This window comes from Acanthochromis polyacanthus, chromosome 6, assembly GCF_021347895.1.
Source record: "Acanthochromis polyacanthus isolate Apoly-LR-REF ecotype Palm Island chromosome 6, KAUST_Apoly_ChrSc, whole genome shotgun sequence".
Classification (NCBI taxonomy): Eukaryota; Metazoa; Chordata; class Actinopteri; family Pomacentridae; genus Acanthochromis; species Acanthochromis polyacanthus.
This window is the reverse complement of record NC_067118.1, coordinates 5,331,895-5,356,706: the sequence shown is the minus strand read 5'-3', so window position 1 is coordinate 5,356,706 and position 24,812 is coordinate 5,331,895. Positions and strand designations below refer to the sequence as shown.

The 24,812-nt window shown below is 40.9% G+C and overlaps 1 protein-coding gene and 1 long non-coding RNA gene across 15 annotated transcripts in view; one reads left to right on the top strand and one right to left on the bottom strand.

Annotated features, from left to right (window-relative positions):
• Positions 1-24,812, bottom strand: part of LOC127534550 (uncharacterized) — a 532,033-nt gene that overhangs the window by 456,939 nt on the left and 50,282 nt on the right. The gene's annotated exons all lie outside the window — the stretch shown is intronic.
• The window catches only part of LOC110947664 (NACHT, LRR and PYD domains-containing protein 12-like), a 155,838-nt gene that overhangs the window by 83,444 nt on the left and 47,582 nt on the right, over positions 1-24,812 (top strand). For 2 of the 14 annotated variants that reach the window (XM_051950004.1, XM_051950007.1), the window contains exons 4-8: positions 10,669-10,800; positions 10,945-11,064; positions 13,903-13,975; positions 14,136-14,361; positions 14,513-16,307. The exons of 2 other annotated variants lie outside the window; for them this stretch is intronic. In XM_051950004.1, the coding sequence (XP_051805964.1) occupies positions 10,669-10,800; positions 10,945-11,064; positions 13,903-13,975; positions 14,136-14,361; positions 14,513-16,307 (2,346 nt within the window). Of the gene's footprint in view, positions 1-8,194; positions 8,316-10,102; positions 10,287-10,407; positions 10,438-10,668; positions 10,801-10,944; positions 11,065-13,902; positions 13,976-14,135; positions 14,362-14,512; positions 16,308-24,812 lie in introns of those variants that run through there. 10 more of the 14 variants (XM_051949995.1, XM_051949997.1, XM_051950003.1 and 7 more) reach the window with 9 other exon arrangements.

The following is a 24,812-nucleotide window of genomic DNA, read 5'->3' as shown; positions in this document are numbered from 1 at the left end:
CCCACAATTAGCGCCAGAACGAGATGTTGCGCGCTGCTGCTGAGAAGCACTTTTTTGCTGTCTGTGGCAGGCACCGTTGCTATGGGGGCCCATAGCAACCGCCCTTACACACGCGCAGGCATGGTCGCACGCACACACACAGACTCATTGGTGTGCCACACCCACCTTCACACCCAATACCTCCACAGGAGCTGCATTTCAGCCTGTAAATCAGATCTACCTCTCAGCTTCACACAGCCTTTAGAGCAGGGGTGTCAAACTCAGTTCCAACACACCTGATTCAAATGATCAGGCTCGTTATCAGGCTTCTGCTGAGCTTGATGATGAGGTGATTATTTGAATCAGGTGTGTTGAAAGAGGGAAACATGTAAAACATAGAGGATAGTGGACCTCCATGAACTGAGTTTGACACCCCTGCTTTAGAGTAACTCCAATCCAAATGTTGACCAGATGAGATCTTCCTGTCTTTCCTTTTCAAAATAAAAGCACAGCACAATTTCAAAATAAAAGCCTGCGATGGGCCTGAAAACACCAGTTAAACCTCTCAGCTTCACACAGCCTTTACAATAACTCCAATCCAAATTTTGACCAGGTGAGATCTTCCTGTCTTTGCCTTTCAAAATAAATGCACAGCACAATTACTAAATAAAAGCCTGCGACAGACTGGAAATGCCAGTTAAACATCTCAGCTTCACACAGCCTTTACAGTAACTTCAATCCAAATTTTGACCAGGTGAGATCTTCCTGTCTCTACCTTTCAAAATAAAAGCACAGCACAATTTGCCAGTTAAACCTCTCAGCTTCACTCAGCCTTTAGAGTAACTACAATCCAAAGTTTGACTAGGTGAGATCTTCCTGTCTCTGCCTTTCAAAATAAAAGCTCAGCACAATTTGCCAGTTTAACCTCTCAGCTTCACTCAGCCTTTAGAGTAACTACAATCCAAAGTTTGACTAGGTGAGATCTTCCTGTCTCTGCCTTTCAAAATAAAAGCTCAGCACAATTTGCCAGTTTAACCTCTCAGCGTCACACAGCCTTGAGAGTAACCCTGATCCAAATTTTGACAAGGTGAAATCTTCCTGTCGCTGCCTTTCAAAATAAAAGCACAGCATAATTTCAAAATAAAAGCCTGCGACTGACCAAAAATACCCCTCTCCTGCCCAGCTCCGGACATGCACACATCCCGAGCCCCTTCCACGATTTCCGCGTGCGGGAATTGTCTAGTTATCTTTTCTTCAACATTCCGCCGTTTTTCGATTCGCTTCTCGTCCTAGGGCTTTGAGAAAACCAAAGCAAATTATACATCAAAACGTGCGGCTTCATCGGGAATAGTGTGCTATGACTTTTCTCAGAAGTTCGTCATTTTTTCGCAGAATTATTCGCAAAAAACTGCGCAAAAAGTCCCATTGAAAATGAATGGGGAGTGAAAAAAATCGGCTCAAAAAATCCACTTTTTTCCAAACGCCACTGCTTCGCCATACGTTCACCTAGAAACTTCATTTAACCATCAAAACGCAGTGATTTTTCTTGTCTCCGCAGGAATGTAGTTTATGTCAGGCTGAGATTTACAGTTTTTGATCAGTGAGTCCTCAAAAAAGTGAAAATTCTCAAAATCTGCTCTGGTTAGAGTGCGGCATGTCAGTTGGTAGAGTGGAGGAGAGGTGAAAAATCCGCCTGAAAATTTCACGATCGCATCGCCCTCACGACCAAACGATAAATCTTAGGGGAATGAAATTTGGTCAGATTGTAGACAAATTCCCTGGGATTCAAATGAATCCAAGTTTGAAGACCTCGCTCTTTCTGACGGGAAATGGCAGGCAGCAGTTTAGACCAAAGTCGCACCGTTCTCCCCATTAGAACCAATGTAAACTGAATCATCTGCCTTATGGAGGGACAGTGTTTTTTAAATCGCTGTAACTCGGTCATTTCTCACAATATTTGGACAACAATTACATTTATGGAAAGCCACAGCCTTCCTCTCGCTCACGGTCATGTCGGTTTTCACCTAGCATTCACGGTTAGCCCACAATTAGCGCCAGAACGAGACGTTGCGCGGTGCTGCTGAGAAGCACTTTTCTGCTGTCTGTGGCAGGCACCGTTGCTATGGGGGCCCATAGCAACCGCCTTTACACACGCGCAGGCATGCTCCCACGCACACACACAGACTAATTGGAGTGCCACACCCACCTTCACACCCAATACCTCCACAGGAGGTGCATTTCAGCCTGAAAATCAGTTCAACCTCTCAGCTTCACACAGCCTTTACAGCAGGGGTGTCAAACTCAGTTCCAACACACCTGATACAAATGATCAGGCTCGTTATCAGGCTTCTGCTGAGCTTAATGATGGCTAATCATTTGAATCAGGTGTGTTGTAAGAAGGAAACATCTGGAACATAGAGGATAGTGGACCTCCAGGAACTGAGTTAGACACCCCTGCTTTAGAGTAACTCCAATCCAAATTTTGACCTGGTGAGATCTTCCTGTCTTTGCTTTTCAAAATAAAAGCACAGCACAATTTCAAAATAAAAGCCTGCGACGGACTGAAAACTCAAGTTAAACCTCTCAGCTTCACACAGCCTTTGGAGTGACTCCAATCCAAATTTTGACCAGGTCTAATCTTCCTGTCTCTTTCTCTCAAAATAAAAGCACAGCACAATTTGCCTGTTAGACTTCTCAGCTTCACACAGCCTTTACAGTAACTCCAATCCAAATTTTGACCAGGTGAGATCTTCCTGTCTTTGTCTTTCAAAATAAAAGCACAGCACAATTTCAAAATAAAAGCATGCGATGGACTGGAAAATGCCACTTAAACCTCTTAGCTTCACACAGCCTTTACTGTAACTCCAATCCAAATTTTGACCAGGTGAGATCTTCCTGTCTCTGCCTTTCAAAATAAAAGCACAGCCCAATTTGTCAGTTAAACCTCTCAGCTTCACACAGCCTTTAGAGTAACTCCAATCCAAATTTTGACCAGGTGAGATCTTCCTGTCTCTGCCTTTCACAATAAAAGCACAGCACAATTTCAAAATAAAAGCCTGTGACGGACGAGAAACGCCAATTGAACCTCTCAGCTTCACACAGCCTTTAGAGTAACTCCAATCGAAATTTTGACCAGGTGAGATCTTCTTGTCTCTGCCTTTCAAAATAAAAGCACAGCACAATTTCAAAATAAAAGCCTGCGACAGACTGGAAACGCCAGTTAAACCTCTCACCTTCACACAGCCTTTAGAGTAAATATGCTTATCCCGCGCTGCTCCGGACATGCACACATCCCGAGCCCCTCCCACGATTTCCGCGTGCGGGAATTGTCTAGTTCTCTTTTATTCCTAACGTTTCCGCCGTTTTTCGATTCGCTTCTCCTCCTAGGGCTTTGAGAAAATCAAAGCAAATTATATATCAAAACGTGCGGCTTCATCGGGAATAGTGTGCTATGACTTTTCTAAGACATTCGTCATTTTTTCGCAGAATTATTCGCAAAAAACTGCGAAAAAAGTCCCATAGGAAATGAATGGGGACTGAAAAAAAATGGCCTTGAAAAATCCACTGTTTTCCAAACGCCACTGCTTCGCCATACATTCACCTAGAAACTTCATTTAACCATCAAAACGCAGTGATTTTTCTTGTCTCCGCAGGAATGTAGTTTATGTCAGGCTGAGATTTACAGTTTTTGATCAGTGAGTCCTCAAAAAAGTGAAAATTCTCAAAATCTGCTCTGGTTAGAGTGCGGCATGTCAGTTGGTAGAGTGGAGGAGAGGTGAAAAATCCGCCTGAAAATTTGCCGATCGCATCGCCCTCACGACCAAACGATAAATGTCAGGGGAATGAAATTTGGTCAGATTGTAGACAAATTTCCTGGGGTTCAAATGAATCCAAGTTTGAAGACCTAGCTCTTTCTGAAGTGAAATGGCAGGCAGCAGTTTAGACCAAAGTCGCACCGTTCTCTCCATAGGAACCAATGTAAACTGAATCATCTGGCTCATGGAGGGACAGTGTTTTTTAAATCGCTGTAACTCGGTCATTTCTCACAATATTTGGAAAATAATTACATTTCTGGTTAGCCACAGCCTTCCTCTCGCTCACGGTCATTTTACTTTTCAGCTAGCACTCACGGTTAGCCCACAGTTAGCGCCAGAACGAGACGTTGCGCGCTGCTGCTGAGAAGCACTTTTCTGCTGTCTGTGGCAGGCACCGTTGCTATGGGGGCCCATAGCAACCGCCCTTACACACGCGCAGGCATGGTCGCACGCACACACACAGACTTATTGGAGTGCCACACCCACCTTCACACCCAATACCTCCACAGGAGCTGCATTTCTGCCTGAAAATCAGTTAAACCTCTCAGCTTCACACAGCCTTTAGAGCAGGGGTGTCAAACTCAGTTCCAACACACCTGATTCAAATGATCAGGCTCGTTATCAGGCTTCTGCTGCGCTTGATGATGAGGTGATTATTTGAATCAGGTGTGTTGGAAGAGGGAAACATCTAAAACATAGAGGATAGTGGACCTCCAGGAACTGAGTTTGACACCCCTGCTTTAGAGTAACTCCAATCCAAATTTTGACCAGGTGAGATCTTCCTGTCTCTGCCTTTCAAAATAAAAGCACAGCACAATTTCAAAATAAAAGCCTGCAACGGACTGGAAACGCCAGTTAAACTTCTCAGCTTCACAGAGCCTTTACAGTAACTCCAATCCAAATGTTGACCAGGTGAGATCTTCCTGTCTCTTCCTTTCAAAATAAAAGCACAGCACAATTTCAAAATAAAAGCCTGCAACAGACCAAAAAATGCCAGTTAAACCTCTCAGCTTCACACAGCCTTTAGAGTAACTCCAATCCAAATTTTGACCAGGTGAGATCTTCAGGTCTCTGCCTTTCAAAATTACTTTACAGCACAATTTGCCAGTTAAACCTCTCAGCTTCACACAGCCTTTTGAGTAACTCCAATCCAAATTTTGACCAGGTGAGATCTTCTTGTCTCTGCCTTTCAAAATAAAAGCACAGCACAATTTCAAAATAAAAGCCTGCGACAGACTGGAAACACCAGTTAAACCTCTCAGCTTCACACAGCCTTTAGAGTAACTCCAATCCAAATTTTGACCAGGTCTGGTCTTCCTGTCTCTTCCTCTCAAAATAAAAGCACAGCACAATTTGCCAGTTTCACCTCTCAGCTTCACACAGCCTTTACAGTAACTTCAATCCAAATTTTGACCAGGTGAGATCGTCTTGCCTCTCCTGCGCTGCTCGAGACATGCACCCATCCCGAGCCCCTCCCACGATTTCCGTGAGCGGGAATTGTCTAGTTTAATTTTCGATTTGTCTAGTACAAGAGGGTACTGTAAAATACCGGAGTCAAATTCCTTGTATGTGCTCACATACTTTGCAAATCAAAGTGATTCTGATTCTGATTCTGATTCTCTGTCCTGTGTGTCGTGGCCGTATGGTTAACCCCTCCACCGCTGCAGACTTTTGCTCTGTTCTGAACATGAGTGACTCTCTCTGTTTAAACAGATCCATTGATGATTTTTGCGCTGGTTTTAATTCCGCTTGCAGAGCTGCATTAGACAACTTGCCAAAGTGAAGCCTTTTTTATCCCGTCACAACTTTGAATTTTTGATCCACACTTTTATTACCACTCGTTCAGATTATTGCAACGTGCTTTACTCTGGACTCAGCAAAACCTCACTGTCCAGACTACAGCTGGTTCAGAACGCTGCCGCTCGCCTTTTAACAGGATCGTCAAAGTTTAATCGCATAACTCCCATCCTCCAGTCCCTCCACTGGCTCCCTGTGCACCTCCATATTGATTTTAAACTTCTTTTATTGGTTTTTTAAATGCCTTCATGGTTTGCCCCCCTTGTACCTGTGTGGTCTGTTGGTCCCCTACAATCCGTCTCACTCACTGAGGGCAGATCAAGCTTTACTGGTGCCAAAGACCAAAATGAAACTGAGAGGTGATCGTGCTTTTTCTGTGGCTGCTCCTAAACTGTGGAATGAGCTCCCACTAAACACCTCATTCTCTCCCTACTTTTAAATCTCTTTTAAAAACACTTTTTTTTTAACTTGGCCTATGGCTCAGCTTAGAGCTGACTTCTACTGTACAACCTGTGTCTTATGTCTTATTTTTACACTTGCACTATTTTATTTGTATTTTAATGATTTACTTATTGATTTTATTTTTTGATGTGTACAGCACTTTGGTCGACAGTGTTGTTTTTAAATTGCTTTAGACATAAAGTTGGATTGGACTGAATGAGATATGAAACATGGCTGCTTCATTAATCTGTTCATTCTGTCATTCAGACACTTTAATGCTCCTCATGGCTTCATAGAGACAAACCACCACAGTGATGGTGGTATTTTATATATTGTAACAGAAACTACAGAAGCTTCATTTGTTCTGTCAAAACGTCCCATCAAAATACTTTATCTGTATTAATCTGGGGGATTATTTATAAAACGAACCTGAACGTGGTGGAGATGAGTCGAGTTGCTCTGTGGAGGATGATGGAGGTTTAGATGTTCCTGAAGTGGAGCTCAAACTCTCTTCTGTTGGTGTTGTTGCCGTGGAGGATGATGGGAGAAATGATGACTGTGGAAAAGTTGGAAGAGTGGACTTTGGTTGTGAAGTGGTTGAAGCTGTAAACAGTGAAATAATCAGAATCCTGACCATACTGCTGGAAGATGAACTGACAGGTTCATTAACACTCAGATAAACAGAATATATGAATATTCAGAGAGTCTGCAGGAGGAACAGTTGGAGGTTTCTACATGTTTTACAGCAGAACTGATGGAGAAAAATGAAATATTTAGCAATACAGTAACACTTTCTCTACAAGTTCAGAAACATAGAAAGAAACTTTAAAACTCACCTTCTGAGACAACAATCTGAAAATCTTGAAATGAATCTGGACGCCAAGATCTTCCCAAAGTACATCTGTACCAACCAGAGTCAGACTTCTTCAGATGTTTGATGCTCACATACAGAATATCATCTGATGGAAAAGGTTTGTCTTCATATCTAATGCTGTATCTGCCATTCTCAGCTGTGTTTTCTGTTGTTTTAATGAGAATGTTTCCTTCTTCACAGGTTTCCCTACAGAAGAACTTTGTGTGTCCAGAGACAGAAAATGAACATCTGACTGTGATGTCTTCTCCTTCCAGTCTTCTGAAGAGTTTGTTTTCTTCATTGACGAATCCTGTGTTTCCATCCTGCAGTGCTGTTAAAAGGATAAATAATCAATAGTTACTAACATCATCCTGAAACATGCTGCAGTCTGAAGATGATTTATTTCTGTGAATTAAATTAAAAACATTTTTTAAGGTTTTCTCTTCAAGTATACCTCGTGTGTATTTAAATTATGGGTACAATCATCCATCATGTCAGATAAATGTCATATTGTCTTTTCAAATTAATTATTTTTCAAATTAATGTTTTGCTTTAATAACTGCTTGTGCTTGGAGTAGTGGTTAGCACTTTTGCTTTGCAGCAAGAAGATCCCCGGTTCAAATCCCGGCCTGGTCCTGGGATCTTTCTGCATGGAGTTTGCATGTTCTCCCTGTGCATGCGTGGGTTTTCTCCGGGTTCTTTAGAACATGGTGTGAAAAACCTTGTCAACATCCATTCTCTATACACCGGGAATCTTCTTGCTGCAAGGTGAAAGTGCTATCAACTACACCACTGCCTTGTCAGCCAACAGCACTAAAAAATGTAGATTATTCTGGAAGAAAAAGTGAAGTGAAACTAACCAAAAATGGGAATTTGCAGACTGACATGCTTGAACCCTTTAATGTCCTCACACGTTTGGATTTTAAAACGTTTCAGACTGGCTCTGTGTAGATTTAAACATGTTTTACTTCTGTGACTCTAAACATATTTTTCTGAGTCTATCTGATGGTTACAGTTTCCTGAGTTTGCTGCGTTTGTGACAAAGCAACACAAATATACAGTCGACATACAACAAAAGTCAAAGACAAACTCATATTTTTGATGAATTCTGGAGGGAAAAGATCCAAACCTAATGAAAACTGCTGAAAAGAAAACAAAAAGTTTGTTTGAACCCTTTAATGTCCTCACAGGTTTATATTTTAAGACGTTAACTTCCAACAAACTGCTTGTTCAAGTGACTCATATCTGGCGCTAGAATAAAGAGGTTAAAGAAGAGTGGAGGAGTGTAGAGCTGAGTTTGTAGGATGGACCATCATTAAGAGAAGTGAGCAGTTCCTGGTTTGTCAGAGAAGAAAGAAGAGAAGCAGCATTAAAGCATCAGAGCCTCAACATGAAAGTCTTCCACACTTTTTTCTGTTTCCTCTTCATCGGTGAGTTCAGTCACTTCTGATTTCTGTTCATTGTTCATCTTCTCACACTTATTTTTCTTCATTTCTTTGGAGTTGATCAGGAAGTTTTGCACCTCATTGAACAGTTTTAAGTGAGAACTCTGTTCCATGTTGTTGGTTTGTGTAGTTAACCTCTTTATTCTAGCACAGAGTCAAAGTTCAGCTGTCCGTCTATACACACCACTTTCTATAGAGGTCATTAAATTACAGTTAATGTTCATTTATTGGCAGCACTGCAGTTTTATCAGGTCAAACTTGTGAAAGAAAAGTTACTGGAAAAAAACAGGAACTGCTCACTTCTCTTAATGATGGTCCCTCCTACAATCTCAGCTCTACACTCCTCCTCCCTTCTTTTACCATGAAGTTAACAGCTGGACATGAGTCACTTGAACATGCAGTTTGTTGGAAGTTAACATCTTAAAATATAAACCTGTGAGGACATTCAAGGATTTAAACAAACTTTTGACAACCACAGCCATAATAAATGTCAATTAACTGAAAATATAAAAGTTAAAATCAGTAACTACAGAAGAAGACTAATTCAACAAAAGTTCTGTTTCCATGGAAACAATAGAGATGCAGGACTTTAAACTGTAGTGAAAAATGAAACCCACAGTGAAGAAAAATGTGATGTTTACAGGCCTCAATACGTGCTTCTTAGCAGCTCTGCTTCCCTTTAAGCCTTGACCTCACTGTGAGAACACTTTATGTCCAAAAAGAGCATCCAGCCTCATGAAGGGCTTTAATGCAGACTCTGTCTTTCACAGTGAGCTCCCGACACTTCACCATGTTGAACAAGAAAGTACAATATAATACAATACAATAACTTTATTAGTCCCAAAGGGAAGTTCAATAAAGACCAAAAGAAAATGTATATATACCGTATATATATATATATATATATATATATATATATATATAACATCTGTGTAATCATGCTATTTCTGAGCAAAAGAACTGAAAACTAATGTATTAACAAGAAAACATGATGAACATTTTTGACCAAATTTGGTTTTGGAAAAGAAAACACAACTGACAACAAACAGCATTGGCTTAAAGATCAAGCAACAATAAAACACAGATTTGAAGAAATAAATCAGAAAACTGTCATTTAAAATCACATCAGAATACAAAAACAGAAATAATTGTGAATATCTGTGTTTTATCTTTCAGTTGAACTTTTCTCACAAACATTTTTCTTTCACTGCCAACACAAGTTGTTTTATGAGACACATTTCAATTCCAAGTTTTCTTTTCACTGACAAACTTCTAGTATTCTGATTCTGTTTGGACCCAGAAGTCCATCACTGTAAATTCAGACCTTAATAAAAATACGATGAGACAAAAGAGGGTTTTGGGGAAAACGATGAGATGTTGAGTTTGGATGTCAGAACAAGATGGAGGCTGTGATTAAAAGATTAGATTTAGAGTCTAACAGTGAACTGAATGCAGAGTTGAGGCTTCATTCTCAGAGTCTCCATGGATGTTAAAGTCAGGACTTTATCTGAAGTCAATCAGCTGAGAACTCTGGGAACTCAGATAAAAACTCAGAATACAACAACCAACACAACTGGTTTTTATGTTTTCCAGTTGGGTGTGAGAGACTCAAAGTGAGGCTTTGAAACGAGTTTAAGTTCAGCTTTCAGGTTCATTATTAAGATGATATTGAGTCTGACTGTACTTGTATTGAAATAAAGCTGATCTGACTGGGAGGGTTGATTGTGTGTCTGATATGAGAAGGATAAAGAGCTGACCTCTGATCTGTGCAGGTTCAGACTGGTTTGTGCTTTGAGCTGTTTGGTTCCTGCAGAGCTGAAGAAGGACGACGGTGGAGCTCAGGAGAGGAGCAGAAAGCTGTTGGACTGCAACAAGTTGAGTAAGTGGACCTTTGATTTGTGTTTGTCAGCAACAAGCTGCCGTTTGTCTGCTGCTGTGGACGTCCACAATCAGCTGGTGGGTCGCTGGTCTGGGATGAGTTGATTGAGAAACAGAATGAAATGTTCAGATCCAGTCAGCTGTGTGTTTGACTGAGACTGAAGACTGACGGCTGAACTTTGTGTGTTTGTGTCCTCAGGTGGCTGCAGGTTTTCACCAACATGGAAAGGTATGACAGTCAGCTGAGCCTCACAGTTGTGTGTGAACTCTGGATGGAGTCCAATAAAGAGATTTAATGATGAAGCTGCATCCTGACAGCAGCTCCAGCAGGATGCTAGTCTGGACTCTGATTTATGACTTGGTGTTGGTGCTGCTTCAACTTCCAGCTGTGTTGGTTGTTGTCAAGCTGCTGGTTTGTGCTGCACTTACTGAGCTGCTGGTTTTCATGTCTGTCTACCAGGATCCATCAGAACCCAGGACCAGAACCAGAACCAGAACCAGGACCAGAACCCAGCTGTGTGTCTATGAAGAGTGATCAGTCAAAGGGTGGTTTCATCGATTTTAAAAGACGACAACCCTCTGCTGGACAGATGTAAGATACTGTAGTTCATCCTCACAAAGACACAACATGAACACACACACACACACAAAAAAAACATGAACAAAGGGAGACTCTTGTTTGTTTGTTTTTTTTTCCTGTTTTCCTGAGCTGCTGGTTTTCCTCTCTGTCTATCAGGATCCATCAGAACCCAGAACCAGGACCGGGACCAGAACTCAGCTGTGTGTCTATGAAGAGTGATCACTCAAAGGGTGGTGTCATTGATTTTAAAAGACGACAACCCTCTGATGGACAGAAGTAAGACACTATAGTTCATTCCTCACAAAGACACACAACGTGAACACAAGTTGTGTTCATGTTGTGGTCAGTGAACTTAAAGCCAGAGGGAAGAAGTTTGGACTTTATTTCTCTGTAAACTGGTGTTGTGTTTCAGAGGAGGCCTCAGTTCCAGGCCGTCTGTGCAGCAGCTCAGAGGCTGGAAGTTGAAGCTCAGCTGCTGCACATGTTGGTGTGTTCTGATGCAGGATTAGCAGCTCATCATTAGCTGTTACAGGAACCTGCTGTTATTTCCAGGACAAGAGTTTTCATCCAGTGACTGATTCTATGATCATTAATTCATACCCAGTGTGGGGGAGTTGGTCCTGGATGATGCTGCTTCACATCAGCAGCTCTGATCTGATTAGTTTTGGGGCAGTTTCTCTGAGATAAGATTGATTAACTTATTGATTAGTCCTCATTAGGGCTGTAGGGTTTGTGGTAAATGTCTTTTCCATTTTTTTCTGGTGGACATTTGTTTGATTGATTTGATTTGTGATGCAATTGTTGAATTCAAGCTTCAGTTTAATGTTTAGTGTGTAAAAGATTTCAAACAAGTGATGAAGCTCCATCATGAGACAGCATCAAACTGTGACTGTAACAGCAGCAGGAATCTGTAAAACCACTGACACACAGTTTAAACTCAGATCCTAAAATGCAGTATTCATGATTTGCTAACTGTGATTTCAAATTACGATTTTAATCAGAAATCTTTTAATGGTTCAGCTGCAGTCGTCGTCCTTAAAGATTTTTCTCTTGTCCAGGTGAAACATGTTGTTTGGAGTGTAGCTCACTCTGATTGGTTCTCTCTCCAGTCACATGTTAATGAGGTCACTAGGAGCTGATGTCATCACATGCAGTGTGACAGATCAGAAACATTTTCATTATCAATTGATCAGATGATTGATTTAGTGCATTAATAAGTCTGTGAAACTTCAATATGTCCATGTTCTGTTTGACCAAAAGCATCACAATGTTCAGTTTCTGATGAAAGAAAAGCAGCAAAGACTTCACTTTATTGTGCTGTTTTTTTTAAACTTTGTTTTTCTATTTTTTTCAAAGAATTTTTTTTCAGAAATTTGCAACAGAAAACACAAATACACACATTTATAAAGCATATAACAGTATTATTGACAGAAACAGTTGAGAGGATCAGAGCATAACACTACAAACTATAACATGAGAATATTGTTTTCAGAGATCATTTATCAAAACAAAGCAGATTATCTCCTCATTGTGAGCTACGTGTCCCATTTTTCCCACAGATCATCGTATTTGTCTTTCTGAAGTCTTAAACTGAAAGTCATATGTTCTGTACTCTGGATATTTGTGATCCTATCTGCCCATTGGTTGATAGTAGAAGGTTCCCTACAGAGCCATCGCCTTGTTACAGCCTTTTTACTCGCTGCCATAAAGAGCTGGAGAAGATATTTGTCACTTTTAGATGAATTCAGGTTCATGTTCCATAAATAAAATGACATGCAAGTGAACTGAATCTGGTGACAGAGGACTTGTCAGACAGAGACATGAACACTGTCCCAGAAGGGTTTAAGAACTGAGCATCAGAATATGTGTCTGGTCTGCTTCACAGAGGACACATCCTCTCCAGCATTTGGGTTGAGTGCCAGTCTGGTTGGACTTTTGATTAGGAGTTATAAAATATCTGATGCAGTTTTTCCATGAGAAATCCTTTCATGTATGTGAAGCAGTAGTTGTGATTTTTCTTTTAATCCTATTTGTCCACTTTTCAGGGGCGATCACAATCCTCAATTATTTTTCCATTTAGCCTTTACATCACTGGTTGAGTGGCCTCTTAGTTCCACTGTCTACCTGTATTGTTGTCCAAGAATCTCAGTGGAAAGTTTTGTATTGTTGGTTCTGGTGAACATTTGTGTTATCCCTCATAGATTTCTTATCCTTCAACATTTTTATCAGAATAATGAGGGAGTTGGAGGTATCTATAAAAATCCTGTCAAGTAAATCCAGGGCTCCAGACTAAGACCAAAATGTGAACAAACATTTATTTTAAAGTGTGAGATTTGAAATTTCAACTAGTTGCATTTGGGCAAGTGAATGATGATCATGAAGCTGTGTTGGTGTTGCTGTAATACTTTTATAACTTTAATTGCTGTCAGTCTGTCCATGCCTGGTGCATAAAACAAGCTGTTAGTTGATGTGTGTTGAAAAAATGAAGTGGTCTGTAGCTGATTATTTAAAAAGAAAATGAGAAAAGAGGAGATGGACAAAGAGAGACACAGAAACACCTGATGATCAGAGTTCAGGTGGAGGCAGGAAGATACTGGACCGAGAAGGAAAAAAGCAATTTATTCAATTAAATGGCTGAAGTAGAAGTAAGGCCTCAAAATGAAATGAAAATTAAACAGGAAAATTATTTTAACTTCTCATCATTGCATGAACATGATTTACTGTGATCCTCTCGTGAAATGCAGAGCACAACAACATGTGCTGCTCATAGAAAAGAATGCATGTAGAAAAACATCACTGGTTTTCATCTCGGACAAATCTGACATTAGAACACCTAGTTTACTCTTTTCAAGGTCATTTTTGGTCAAACACCCGTCTGAGCACCACAGCCACCCAGCTGCTTCACTAGTTTTATATTGTCTATACATTTATATTGTCTATTATATTTTATATTGTCTTTCTACACATAGTTGTTTTCTGCCTATCTGTCAGCATGTAGATCACTGTGCTCAACTCAGGTTATTTTTAAATGTGCTCCATAAATACATTTCATCTGATGTCATTTGTCTGTGTGGACAGATGTACTGAGATCTAACTGTTGATGTTGATCCACAGAGTGGACCAGCAGAACTCAGAGGTTCTCAGAGTTCAGTCTGACCAGCAGCATCACCTGGACTCCATATTCATGGTGAGTTCATGGACAACAAGTTCTTCTCCATCTGTTGTGTTCAGGCGTCTCCATGCTGCTCTTTGTAGACCAGTGGACTGTCAGTGTGTCCAACATGGATCTGATGTTTGGCTCCATGATTTCACTCTGATGGACTCATTCACACATTTCTCTGTTCCAGCTGCTGGAGGACAACATGGTGACTTTTGTGAAGAAGGAGCTGAAGAAGATGCAGAAGGTTGTGAGTCCAGATTACCCAGAATGCTCAGAGAGACAGAGGGAGGATGAGGAGAAGTTGGAGGGTGATGATGAAGATCAGAGGAGCAGCAGAGAGATGTTTCAGCAGATGACAGTGTTGTTCCTGAGGAGGATGAAGCAGGAGAAGCTGGCTGACTGTCTGCAGAGCAGTAAGAGGATTTGTGTAAAGACTGAAGCTGCTGATCAACAGAACATTTACTAAAGTCTCAGAATATATTCACAGAATCATTCTTTAGGAGGATGAACTGCTGTAATATTTACTGTCATTTATTCATTGATCTCATGTTGTTTTTCATTCAGAACTTGCCGCTGCAGTTTGTAGACGTAAACTTAAATGTGGTCTAAAGAAGAAGTTCCAGAGAGTGTTTGAGGGCATCGCTAAAGCAGGACAGTCGACCCTCCTGAATGAGATCTACACAGAGCTGTACATCACAGAGGGAGGGACTGCAGAGGTCAATGATGAACATGAGGTCAGACAGATTGAAGCAGCATCCAGGAAAGCAGACAGAGCAGAAACAAGCATCAGACCAGAAGACATCTTTAAAGGCTCACCTGGAAGAGATGGACCAATCAGAACAGTGATGACAAAGGGAGTGGCTGGCATCGGGAAAACAGTGTTAACACAGAAGTTGACTCTGGACTGGGCTGAAGACAAAAGCAACCAGGACATCCACTTCATGTTTCCATTGACTTTCAGAGAGCTGAATGTGCTGAAAGAGAGAAAGTTGAGCTTGGTGGAACTTGTTCATCACTTCTTCAGTGAAACCAAAGCAGCAGGAATGTGCAGGTTTGAAGACTTCCAGGTTGTGTTGATCTTTGACGGTCTGGATGAGTGTCGCCTTCCTCTGGACTTCCACAACAATGAGGTCCTGACTGATGTTACAGAGTCTACCTCAGTGGATGTGCTGCTGACAAACCTGATCAGGGGGAATCTGCTTCCCTCTGCTCGCCTCTGGATAACCACACGACCTGCAGCAGCCAATCAGATCCCTCCTGACTGTGTGGACATGGTGACAGATGTCAGAGGGTTTACCGACCCACAGAAGGAGGAGTACTTCAGGAAGAGATCCAAAGATGAGGAGCAGGCCAGCAGCATCATCTCCCACATTAAAGCAGCACAAAGCCTCCACATCATGTGCCACATCCCAGTGTTCTGCTGGATCACTGCTACAGTTCTGGAGGAGCTGCTGAGAACCAGAGAGGGTGGAGATCTGCCCAGAACCCTGACTGAGATGTACATCCACCACCTGGTGGTTCAGACCAAAGTCAAGAAGGTCAAGTATGATGGAGGAGCTGAGACAGATTCACACTGGAGTCCAGACAGCAGGAGGATGATTGAGTCTCTGGGAAAACTGGCTTTTGAGCAGCTGCAGAAAGGAAACCTGATCTTCTATGAGTCCGACCTGAAAGAGTGTGGCATCGATATGGAAGCAGCCTCAGTGTACTCAGGAGTGTTCACACAGATCTTTAAAGAGGAGAGAGGACTGTACCAGGACAAGGTGTTCTGCTTCATCCATCTGAGCGTTCAGGAGTTTCTGGCTGCAGTCTACATGTTCCACTGTTACACCAACAGGAAGGAGAAGGTTCTGGAGGACTTCCTGGGAAAAGACTGGAAAGACAAGAACAGAGACACTCTGGACGTGTTCCTGAACAGAGTCATGGAGAAATCCCTGAGAAGTAAAAATGGTCACCTGGACCTGTTTGTTCGCTTCCTTCATGGCCTCTGTCTGGAGTCCAACCAGAGACTCTTAGGAGGTCTGCTGGGTCGGACAGAGAACCATCCAGAAATGATCCAGAGAGTCATGAAGAACCTGAAGGAGATGAACAGTGATGAAATGTCTCCAGACAGAAGCATCAACATCTTCCACTGTCTGATGGAGATGAAGGATCTCTCAGTACATCAGGAGATCCAAGAGTTCCTTCAGTCAAAGAACAGATCAGGGAAATTCCTCTCTGAGATCCACTGCTCAGCTCTGGCCTACATGCTGCAGATGTCTGAGGAGGTTCTGGATAAGTTGGACCTGTACATGTACAGAACATCAGATGAGGGAAAACGGAGACTGATTCCAGCTGTGAGGAACTGCAGAAAGGCTCGGTGAGTCCAGATGTAATGAACATGATCAGTCAGTGTAGATCAGTAGTTCAGTTCTTCAGATCTTCTCATTAGAACATCTCATTATTCTGAATGTTCCATTTATTTATTCCAAACATAACATGTCAGCTGTGTTCAGTCTCAGATGCTCTTGAGCTGTTTCAAACGCTGTGAAAATGTCAGTCACAAATTTTCTCCTTCATCCTTTACATACAGTTAGAGGTGAGATCACTGAGCTAAAGACATCAGCTTTTTCTGTTGGAGGACTTTTTATTTGGTTCTGACATTTAGGTCCTGAAATGTCAAATCAATGAATGGATGTCACTGATGAAGCTGGCCATATGGAAAGAACATTTAAAGAGGGTTTGACGTTAACTTCATGTAAATGAAGTCGACGTTCCATCGTACTGACTCATGTCACACTCTATCAGTAACGTTCATCACAACAACATCTTTGGATGAGCTGATCTATACAGAGCTCTGCTAATCTGAAGGCAAAGTACTTTACAACAGCAGAAGTCTGTCCATGTAGTGGTTCAGGTCAGTTTTCTAAGGTCAGATGAAGTCATTAAGTCATTCTGCCATTTTGCTGACAGCATCAACTGCTTTGGGGTCTAAATGATGGTGATGAAAGGATGCAGTTGTTGTGCAGCAGCTGGATGCCAGCAGCAGGTGTATTAGAGGAGGTGGAGGCTCAGGCTGGATGCTCCGATTAAGGTGAAGTCAGTAGAGCTCATGGTCCCACTGGGATTTTATAAAAAGTGTTTCAAAGGGAGGATGCGCTGGATGCACACAAGAAAGTAGTTCTAGCAGCGGCAGGCCTGGACTGGCAATCGGGAGAGGCGGGACTTTTCCCGGTGGCCTGCCTCCTTATTGGCCTGCCTGGACAGGCCAGCCACGGACTGGCAGGCCAATGAAAAAAAGTTGATCGGCTTTTTGGCAGACAGGCCAGAGACAGCAGCGCTAGAAGCCTGACAGAGTACACGCCCACCCTCCTGTCACTCACACAAAGCAAGTGCTCTGAGCTTGTAGTGGGGGGCCAGTTACCCCTCTACGTATGATTTATGTCTGCCCTAATCACTCAATGTAATAACACTTGTAATTTAATTATAAGTTCTAGGTCTGAAAATATCTAAGTCTCACCATAGAATCATCAAAGGAATCCAGGAGACAAGTCTTCAGATGCCAAGAAGAGAAGTGTTTATTCTGTTTAATACAGGTCAAAACACTGAGAGAGGTTCCAGAAGCTCTCTGATCTTACTGTCAGATAACACAATCTTTTATACCCTCTGAGCTGGGGTCAGTTCACGCCCCTAACCCATCCCTCTTTTTGCCACTGCCAGCTGCCAGTATTGCGCAACTAAGGAAAGAGATGATGTTTAAGCGAATCTTTACTCCCTAATAATTTTAATTAAAAACTCTTGGCTAGCCGGCACCTCCCCTGTGGGAAACAGCCTCCCCCGGGTTTCTCACGCGAACACCTGCACCCTTATCTCCTCACAATACTTTTGTTGATATTGGCAGTTATCCCAGAGGGAACATCCTACAGGCTATCTGTAAGCCATTTCAGTCAGAGGGCACAGGGCCTGCTCTCAGATACACACAGAGACATAGATTTATTACAGCAGTGGATTAATTTTTCCACAACAAGCTCTAAATCAGAAGGATAGGGATTGGTCAAAGTGACATTTTTTTAGAAGAAACGTGCCATGATTAGTTAGTTGCTTTATGGCCCGCCCCTTCATAGCGAGAACGGGGAAGCATGCACCGCAGAACGTGATATGAGAGTGAGGCGAGAGAGTGGAAGGAGCGAAGATTATGGAGCACCCTGAGAAAGCTGGCGGCAAAAAATGAGAAAAGACGAAGAGAAAAGGTGGACATGAGAGGGAGATGGAGAAGAAAAAAAGGTTGCTCGAGGAGGAAGGGGCAAAGTGTTATAAAATAACACACGTTTCATCAACCCCCGCCCAGGTCCAGGAGTGTACCGTTGAAAATAAATGATGCTGCTACTTCAAGTAAGTTTACAAACGGTCGGTTCTTCTCACAAATGCATCATCAGACTTCAAAGGCCAAAAGATAATAAAAAATGATTGGTATATTATTGATTTGCTTGGCTATATTAGAAAACTTTGTTTCATTTTGTCAGTTGCAAGTGACACTTTGCTAAGCCACGCCCCCTTGGTTACTGTTGCTACGCCTGTCAAGCTTTCCCTTCTAGAATGAGAAATATGGAGTTTTGAGTGAAATCAGTGAGTGTTATTCAAATATCTGAACAGATTCTTCAGATACTTTAGAAAGAAGAAACCAGAAAAGGTCTCCAGTATGTTTCAGAGAGAAACACATCAAATCAAATGTTGGCAGAATTAAAGTGAAATCAAAACAATTAAACCAAGAACAACAGTGTTCTTGTAGAGTAGGGTAAGTCGATATGTTCTGTTTAAATTGAAATTAATTTTAATTTGTCTTTCATTGTCGTTGTGTTTGTCCATTTCTGTGGTGGCCATTCACAAAATGCTGAAATATATCAGTATGTCAGAACTTGTTTCTGTTACACATATTTCTTGTTCACATATCTCAATGGCTCAGGGTTTAACAGAAGTAACCTGCTATTGAAGCGTCTTAGTTTGTTAACATTATCTTACCTGACACATAGCGCTCATGATAGTTAACACCTTACTTTAGAACAAATGCAGGTGTTCTTAGGCTCTATCCACACTCAGCATCTTTCTGTTTGCATCTTGGGCTTGGGAAAGGCCAAAAAAAATCCACACATTGGTGTTTGCATATACTATGAGCTATGACCAGCTGACATCTAAATGATTTGCTGACAAAATAATATTTTTTTTTAATTCCACATGTTATATAAATAATAGGAAAAGGAAAACATTGGAAAAATTGGTGAGGGTAGTGAAGAGATTACAGAAGAGAAAAGTACTGGACTGTATGGAGCTGTCGTTATGGTTGTGTTTAATAGACTTACTGTCTGTTTAGTAGTGTTGTAATTGCTATAACATAACTGTAAAAGGCATATTTTTGGAAGGAAAAAGCGGGAATGTGAATGTCCTGTTCCAACCTGTCAGACTGAAATCCATCAGCAGAAAGTTTCTCTAGAGTGACATGTTTTAGTTCTATTTGATTTTGAACTGACTCAGGCAGCCTGAGGTTTGTTTTAGAGAGATGACTCTGTTTGACATTGAGAACATTATTGAAGTAAAAGTACATCTAGATCAGACATCCCCGACTATTCAGTTAACATCTCTAATTATCAGAAATAAACATCAACATAATTCACTACTTAACATTTGTCTCTCTATTAATGACAAATAATACTGACAGTCAGATAACAGATGTGAGTAATAGTCTGTACTGTTTATTTCAGAATATACTGTAGAGGTTCTGGTCCAGGTTTTATCACAGCATCATTTCATCACAACATGTTGAGTATTTGACAGTTTTCACTGAAGTTCTTTTTACATGAGGAGCTTCTGAAAGTGGTTTTATATGATCAGACAAACAGCTTTTAGCTGATTATTCTCACTCTTCTTTAGAGTTTAGAATAGCATCTGTATTATCTCTGATGTTAAATATTATCAGCTGTTTATGAAGTTTTCTCGAATTTCTCTGTATTTCTTCTCTTTGTAAATTTTGTCTGTTGGCAGACCGCAAAATGTGTTGAACTGAATCATGGAGCATTTTATTGACCTGAACTCAGCTGTTGATTTTCTAGAGGGAAGTGGTGTTCCAGAATCCAGATGTGACATCTTTCCTGATGTTCAGTTCCTCAGAGAGAAACTCTGGTGTTTTGTGTCTTGTTGCTGCAGAGAAGAGTGGTATCAGGAAATGCTCAGAGGTGTGAATATATCAGAGCAGAATGGTAGAAGTCAGACTGTTTCCAGAGATCTGATTCACACAAAGCTCAGAGTTAGGGCTGCACAATTAATCGCATTTTGATCGCGATCACGATTTTGGCTGCCGCAATTAAATTAACCTGATCGTTGGTGATATTTACATTTAAAATGTGGGCTCTGGTGCATATCTTATCAAGCGCCTTGTCAACCAGTAGTCAGCCAACCACCAGGAGGCGAACACATGGTTAAGGCTTCATTAAGCTGCCTAAATAACAAGCGAGCGCCCCCTGCAGGCAGCGGCAGCCTCAAATCACTGAGTGGACTGGGCTGATGAGAGCGAGTCATGTCTAGAGAAGAAAGTACAGCAGCATTTGGAGATGAGGAGCATCATGGTGAGGAGCTAGTGCCTCCAAACGGATCAGCATCCATCGTCTGGACTTGTTTCGGATTCAGGGCAAGTGACGTTAAACAAGAACCAGTCATATGTAAAGAGTGTAGCAGAGTTGTGTCTGCCCCGCACAGTAACACAACTAATCTATTTAACCATCTGAAAAAACATCACAAACGCAAATACGAGGAATGCATGAAGGCTAAAGCTAACGTTGATTCACAAAATCCCCGTCCGTGTCCAGCGGCAACCCAGACAACCATTACAGCGACCCTGCATCGGGCAACACCGTATCAGCTACCTCCCAAACACACACAGAGATAACGGACGCAATATGGTTTTATTTGGCCAAAGACATGTGTCCAATAAATACAGTGAGCAACGAGGGCTTCAGAAAAATAGTCAAAACACAGGACAATAAATATGTGATCCCCTCACGCAATTATTTCTCCAAAGTGTAATTGTTTCCATTGAGTTGCACTTTGTGATTGCACTCTGAAGAGCACTTTTTTTCAGTTATCTCTTGGTAAATTTTAAATTCTTGAGCAAATTTTATTTTACTGTTATTTATCATTTATTCTTATTTAAAGTTTCATTTTGCACTGAAAACGCTTCATATATTGTTCTCTTAAAAGTAGAGCAATAAAAATACAGATATTTTCTGTAACATGATGAACAACAGTGATTAATAATCGTGATTACAATATTGATCAAAATAATCATGATTATCATTTTGGCCATAATCGTGCAGCCCTACTCAGAGTTGTGTTTTTAATGCTCCAAACCCTGATAACATGTTTGTGAGACTTTATGGTGGAAATGATTCAACTTCACTGGTTTGTTCTTTGTGTTTTTGCTGAACAAGTTTTTCAGAAGTTCATAAAAGAACGCTGAGGACAAAAGTTGACTCAGTGGTCTGTCATCACATCAGAATGTTTCCTGATGTTCATATTAATGATGTTCAGGTGTGATGTTGTCCAGTGATCAGTTTGGTTTGTGTAGCGTTTGACAGCAGACTGTAAATGTTGAGTGATGGAGGTGAAGCTGACAGCAGCAGGTCCACAGCAGAGACATCATCATCTTTCTACTTCAAATGTTCACTGAGCTCAACTCAGTCACAATATCCTGAATCCAGTAAAAACAGGACAGAAAATGTTCTCCTGATCCAGATGTTCTCCTGAGAACTTTGTGGAGTCAGATGTGGGATCAGATCACACTGACAGACTGTGGACAGTATGGAAGCCTGAATGGAACTCCATCTTCTGTCCTCCATCTGCAGATTCAACATTTACATTCTATAGATTTATATCAAATGATTCCAGATTCAAAGTGTGCAGGTGTGAGAGAGGCTGATGAGAATTCAGTTTCATGTCAAACACAGAGAAGATCAGCTGAACCACTGATGTGTCCAAATGTTCTGCTTCAAATGCATGAAGGAAATCTAAAGTGTTTTTCATAATAACATGTTTTGTCATTTATGTCTCATAACAGACTTTTAACTGTGAACTCTCAGAGAGTCACTGTGAAGTCGTGGCCTCAGCTCTGAAGTCCAACCCCTCCCATCTGATAGAACTGGACCTGAGCTGGAACAACCTGCAGGATTCAGGAGTGAAGCATCTTTGTGATGGACTGCAGAGTCCAAACTGTAAACTGGAGACTCTCAGGTCAGTTCACTGTCTGTTGATGCTTTTTCTATATATTCAACTATATGGAACTTTGGTGGACTTTGACTTGATTAGTGTCAGTCAGAAGCTGAAGCTGATGTTAGTGTGAGCTGATCTCATGAAGTGAATCCTTCATTTTTGGGTCACTGTCAGTGTGGAGACCGGTGGCGTGGAGAGTAGAGTTCTGTAGCGTTATGTTGATTTTACTTGGATTTTAATGCAATAACTTTGATTAATTAGTTACAGAAAAAATACCACGTTAAAAAAATAATGCATTTAATTTAATCCCACCTTTCTCAGTTCCATAATTTCTGTCACACCAGAAACACTGAACCTAATGAACCTAAAGTCTGTTTTCCAGTCGTGAACAAGATGCACAGGAAGCAGAGTGAATCAGCCACAAGAAAGTTTGGTGAACAGTGATGGAAGACCAGACCTCATTGAGCTTGTTGGCTGGAAAATGTTCTTTTAAAAATCTTACCGATGGCAGCTTGGATAAAAGCGTAGTTTTAGTTTTCTGATCACTGCAGCACTTAAAGTCGACAGATCACTTCAATGTAAAACATGTTGCTGTTAGCACCAGAGCTAACGTTAGCTATGACAGTCCTGGTACCGGCAAACAGTGTAGCCATCCCATAATAGACCACTTTTCAAGACACTGAAAGAGCTTGAGTGAACAAAAAATCTTCTAATGTTAAATGTAATTGCTCTAATGTCACTTTGAGTTTGCAGTAATCTGTGAATGTAGCAGACAGATGAAAAATGTAGATAAATGTAAATGAAACAAACATTTTAGTTTTTTAAGTTCACGTATATGTCTATTCATCTATTCAATTGTCAACCAAAATTTATTTGAAATTTAGTAAAATTTAATTTTAACTTTACTTATTGTGTCAGATAGTTATTTGACAAAAATGCCATAAATGGAGATTAAACAATCACAAAGCCTCTAATTAATTAACTGTCTTATTGTCGTCCCACCACTAATTTGACTCCATTATTGTTTAAGTTGAGGTTTAAAAGAAATATTTTAACTGCTGCTGTGTAAAGGAAATACTGCTGTTAAAAAGTACCTTATTTGTTTAAAGTGTTTGCAAACCAAATCTTATTGCATTTTGTTCATAAAGCAGGACTATTTTTGTTTGTCAAGTGACGTGAACCAGAGTTCTGTTTTGACTTTTGCTGCTCATTACAGCAGGGCCGTGCAGAGGCCTTTGGAGGGGCAGGTGCTCAAAGTTTAAAGGGGGCACATGGAGCATGAATGTGAAACACCGTACAGAAACATACCTGATAATTCCAGCTGAATTGTAGGAACCCATATTCATGTAGAATATAACATGGAAGCAGTGGAACAATGGTTAAGTCTCTGGACTGCTGATTGGAAGGTCAGTAGTTCAAACCCTCATATGGCCACCATCAAGTCCTTCAAATTGTTATTTTAAAGTTGAATTTAGATCCCCATTAGACACTGGACTGTTTAACTGTGGCTACTCTTCCTGGAGTCCTTGCTTTTAAATTTCATTCCTTTTCCAGACATTTACTGTATAGACATGGATTTGCTCCATGATGCTGATTTATAATCTGCCCTTTATTATTCATAGTGCTAATAATAAAGTTAAAAAAAGAAACATAAATCATGTATTTAAATGTGTTTGTGCTTTTATTCAGTTTGACTATCCACTTTGCACAAGACAGCAAAGGTATAAAAGTTCTATATTTTATATTTATGCATATTATATTTAATTTGTCTTTATATACAAATGTTATAAACAAGTACTGATATCTTTAAATGAGAGGTTGAGAAAATCACAATTCAGATTCTTCTAATTATTATTGTTATTGTATTTTTTCTGCAATAGTCCAAAATGATGTGAAAATTCATGTCCATAGTTTTAGTGAAATAAATAACCTCTGCCTCATTACCTCTAGAAACAGGAAACACACTGCAGCTCACTGACAGTAAAATAATACATCTCTCTGATGCACTTTGCCCATGACAACAGAAACATAGAGAAAGAAAAAGAAGCCTGGCATACTTTATCCTCTCAGCACTGTGTGGTTAACTAGCAGCTAGAACTGATGAGAGGTGTGTTAGAGTCAGACACACACACAGGATGCTCACTTCACTTCATCAGTCATCTTGCTAAAATACACCGTACTCAAAGGAATAACGCTGCAGAACCTCCTCACTGGACCATCAGGACCATCAGTTGTTGAAGTCCTCCCTCGGGTCTCTGGTTTCTAGACGAGCAGCGCTGAGCTCAGGACACGTCAGAGAGAGACGTAGATCATGTGACTGTGGAGGGGAGATCTGAGTTATTAGTATTTTTGTTTTATTTATTATTTTGGGCCTCAAATACTTTTTTACACACACACACACACACACACACACACACACACACACACACACACACACACACAAATAGAAAACTAAATTAAATAAACCTAAATAGAATTAAAAAAATACAACTTTGACAAAAGGGCACTTTGAGCATCAAGGCAAAATGTGCAGGTGTTTCAGCCCCCCACCCCCCACCTCTGCACATCCCTGCATTACAGCTTGATGTGTGGACATGAATAGGTGGATGAATGTTGTGCTGACATGTGG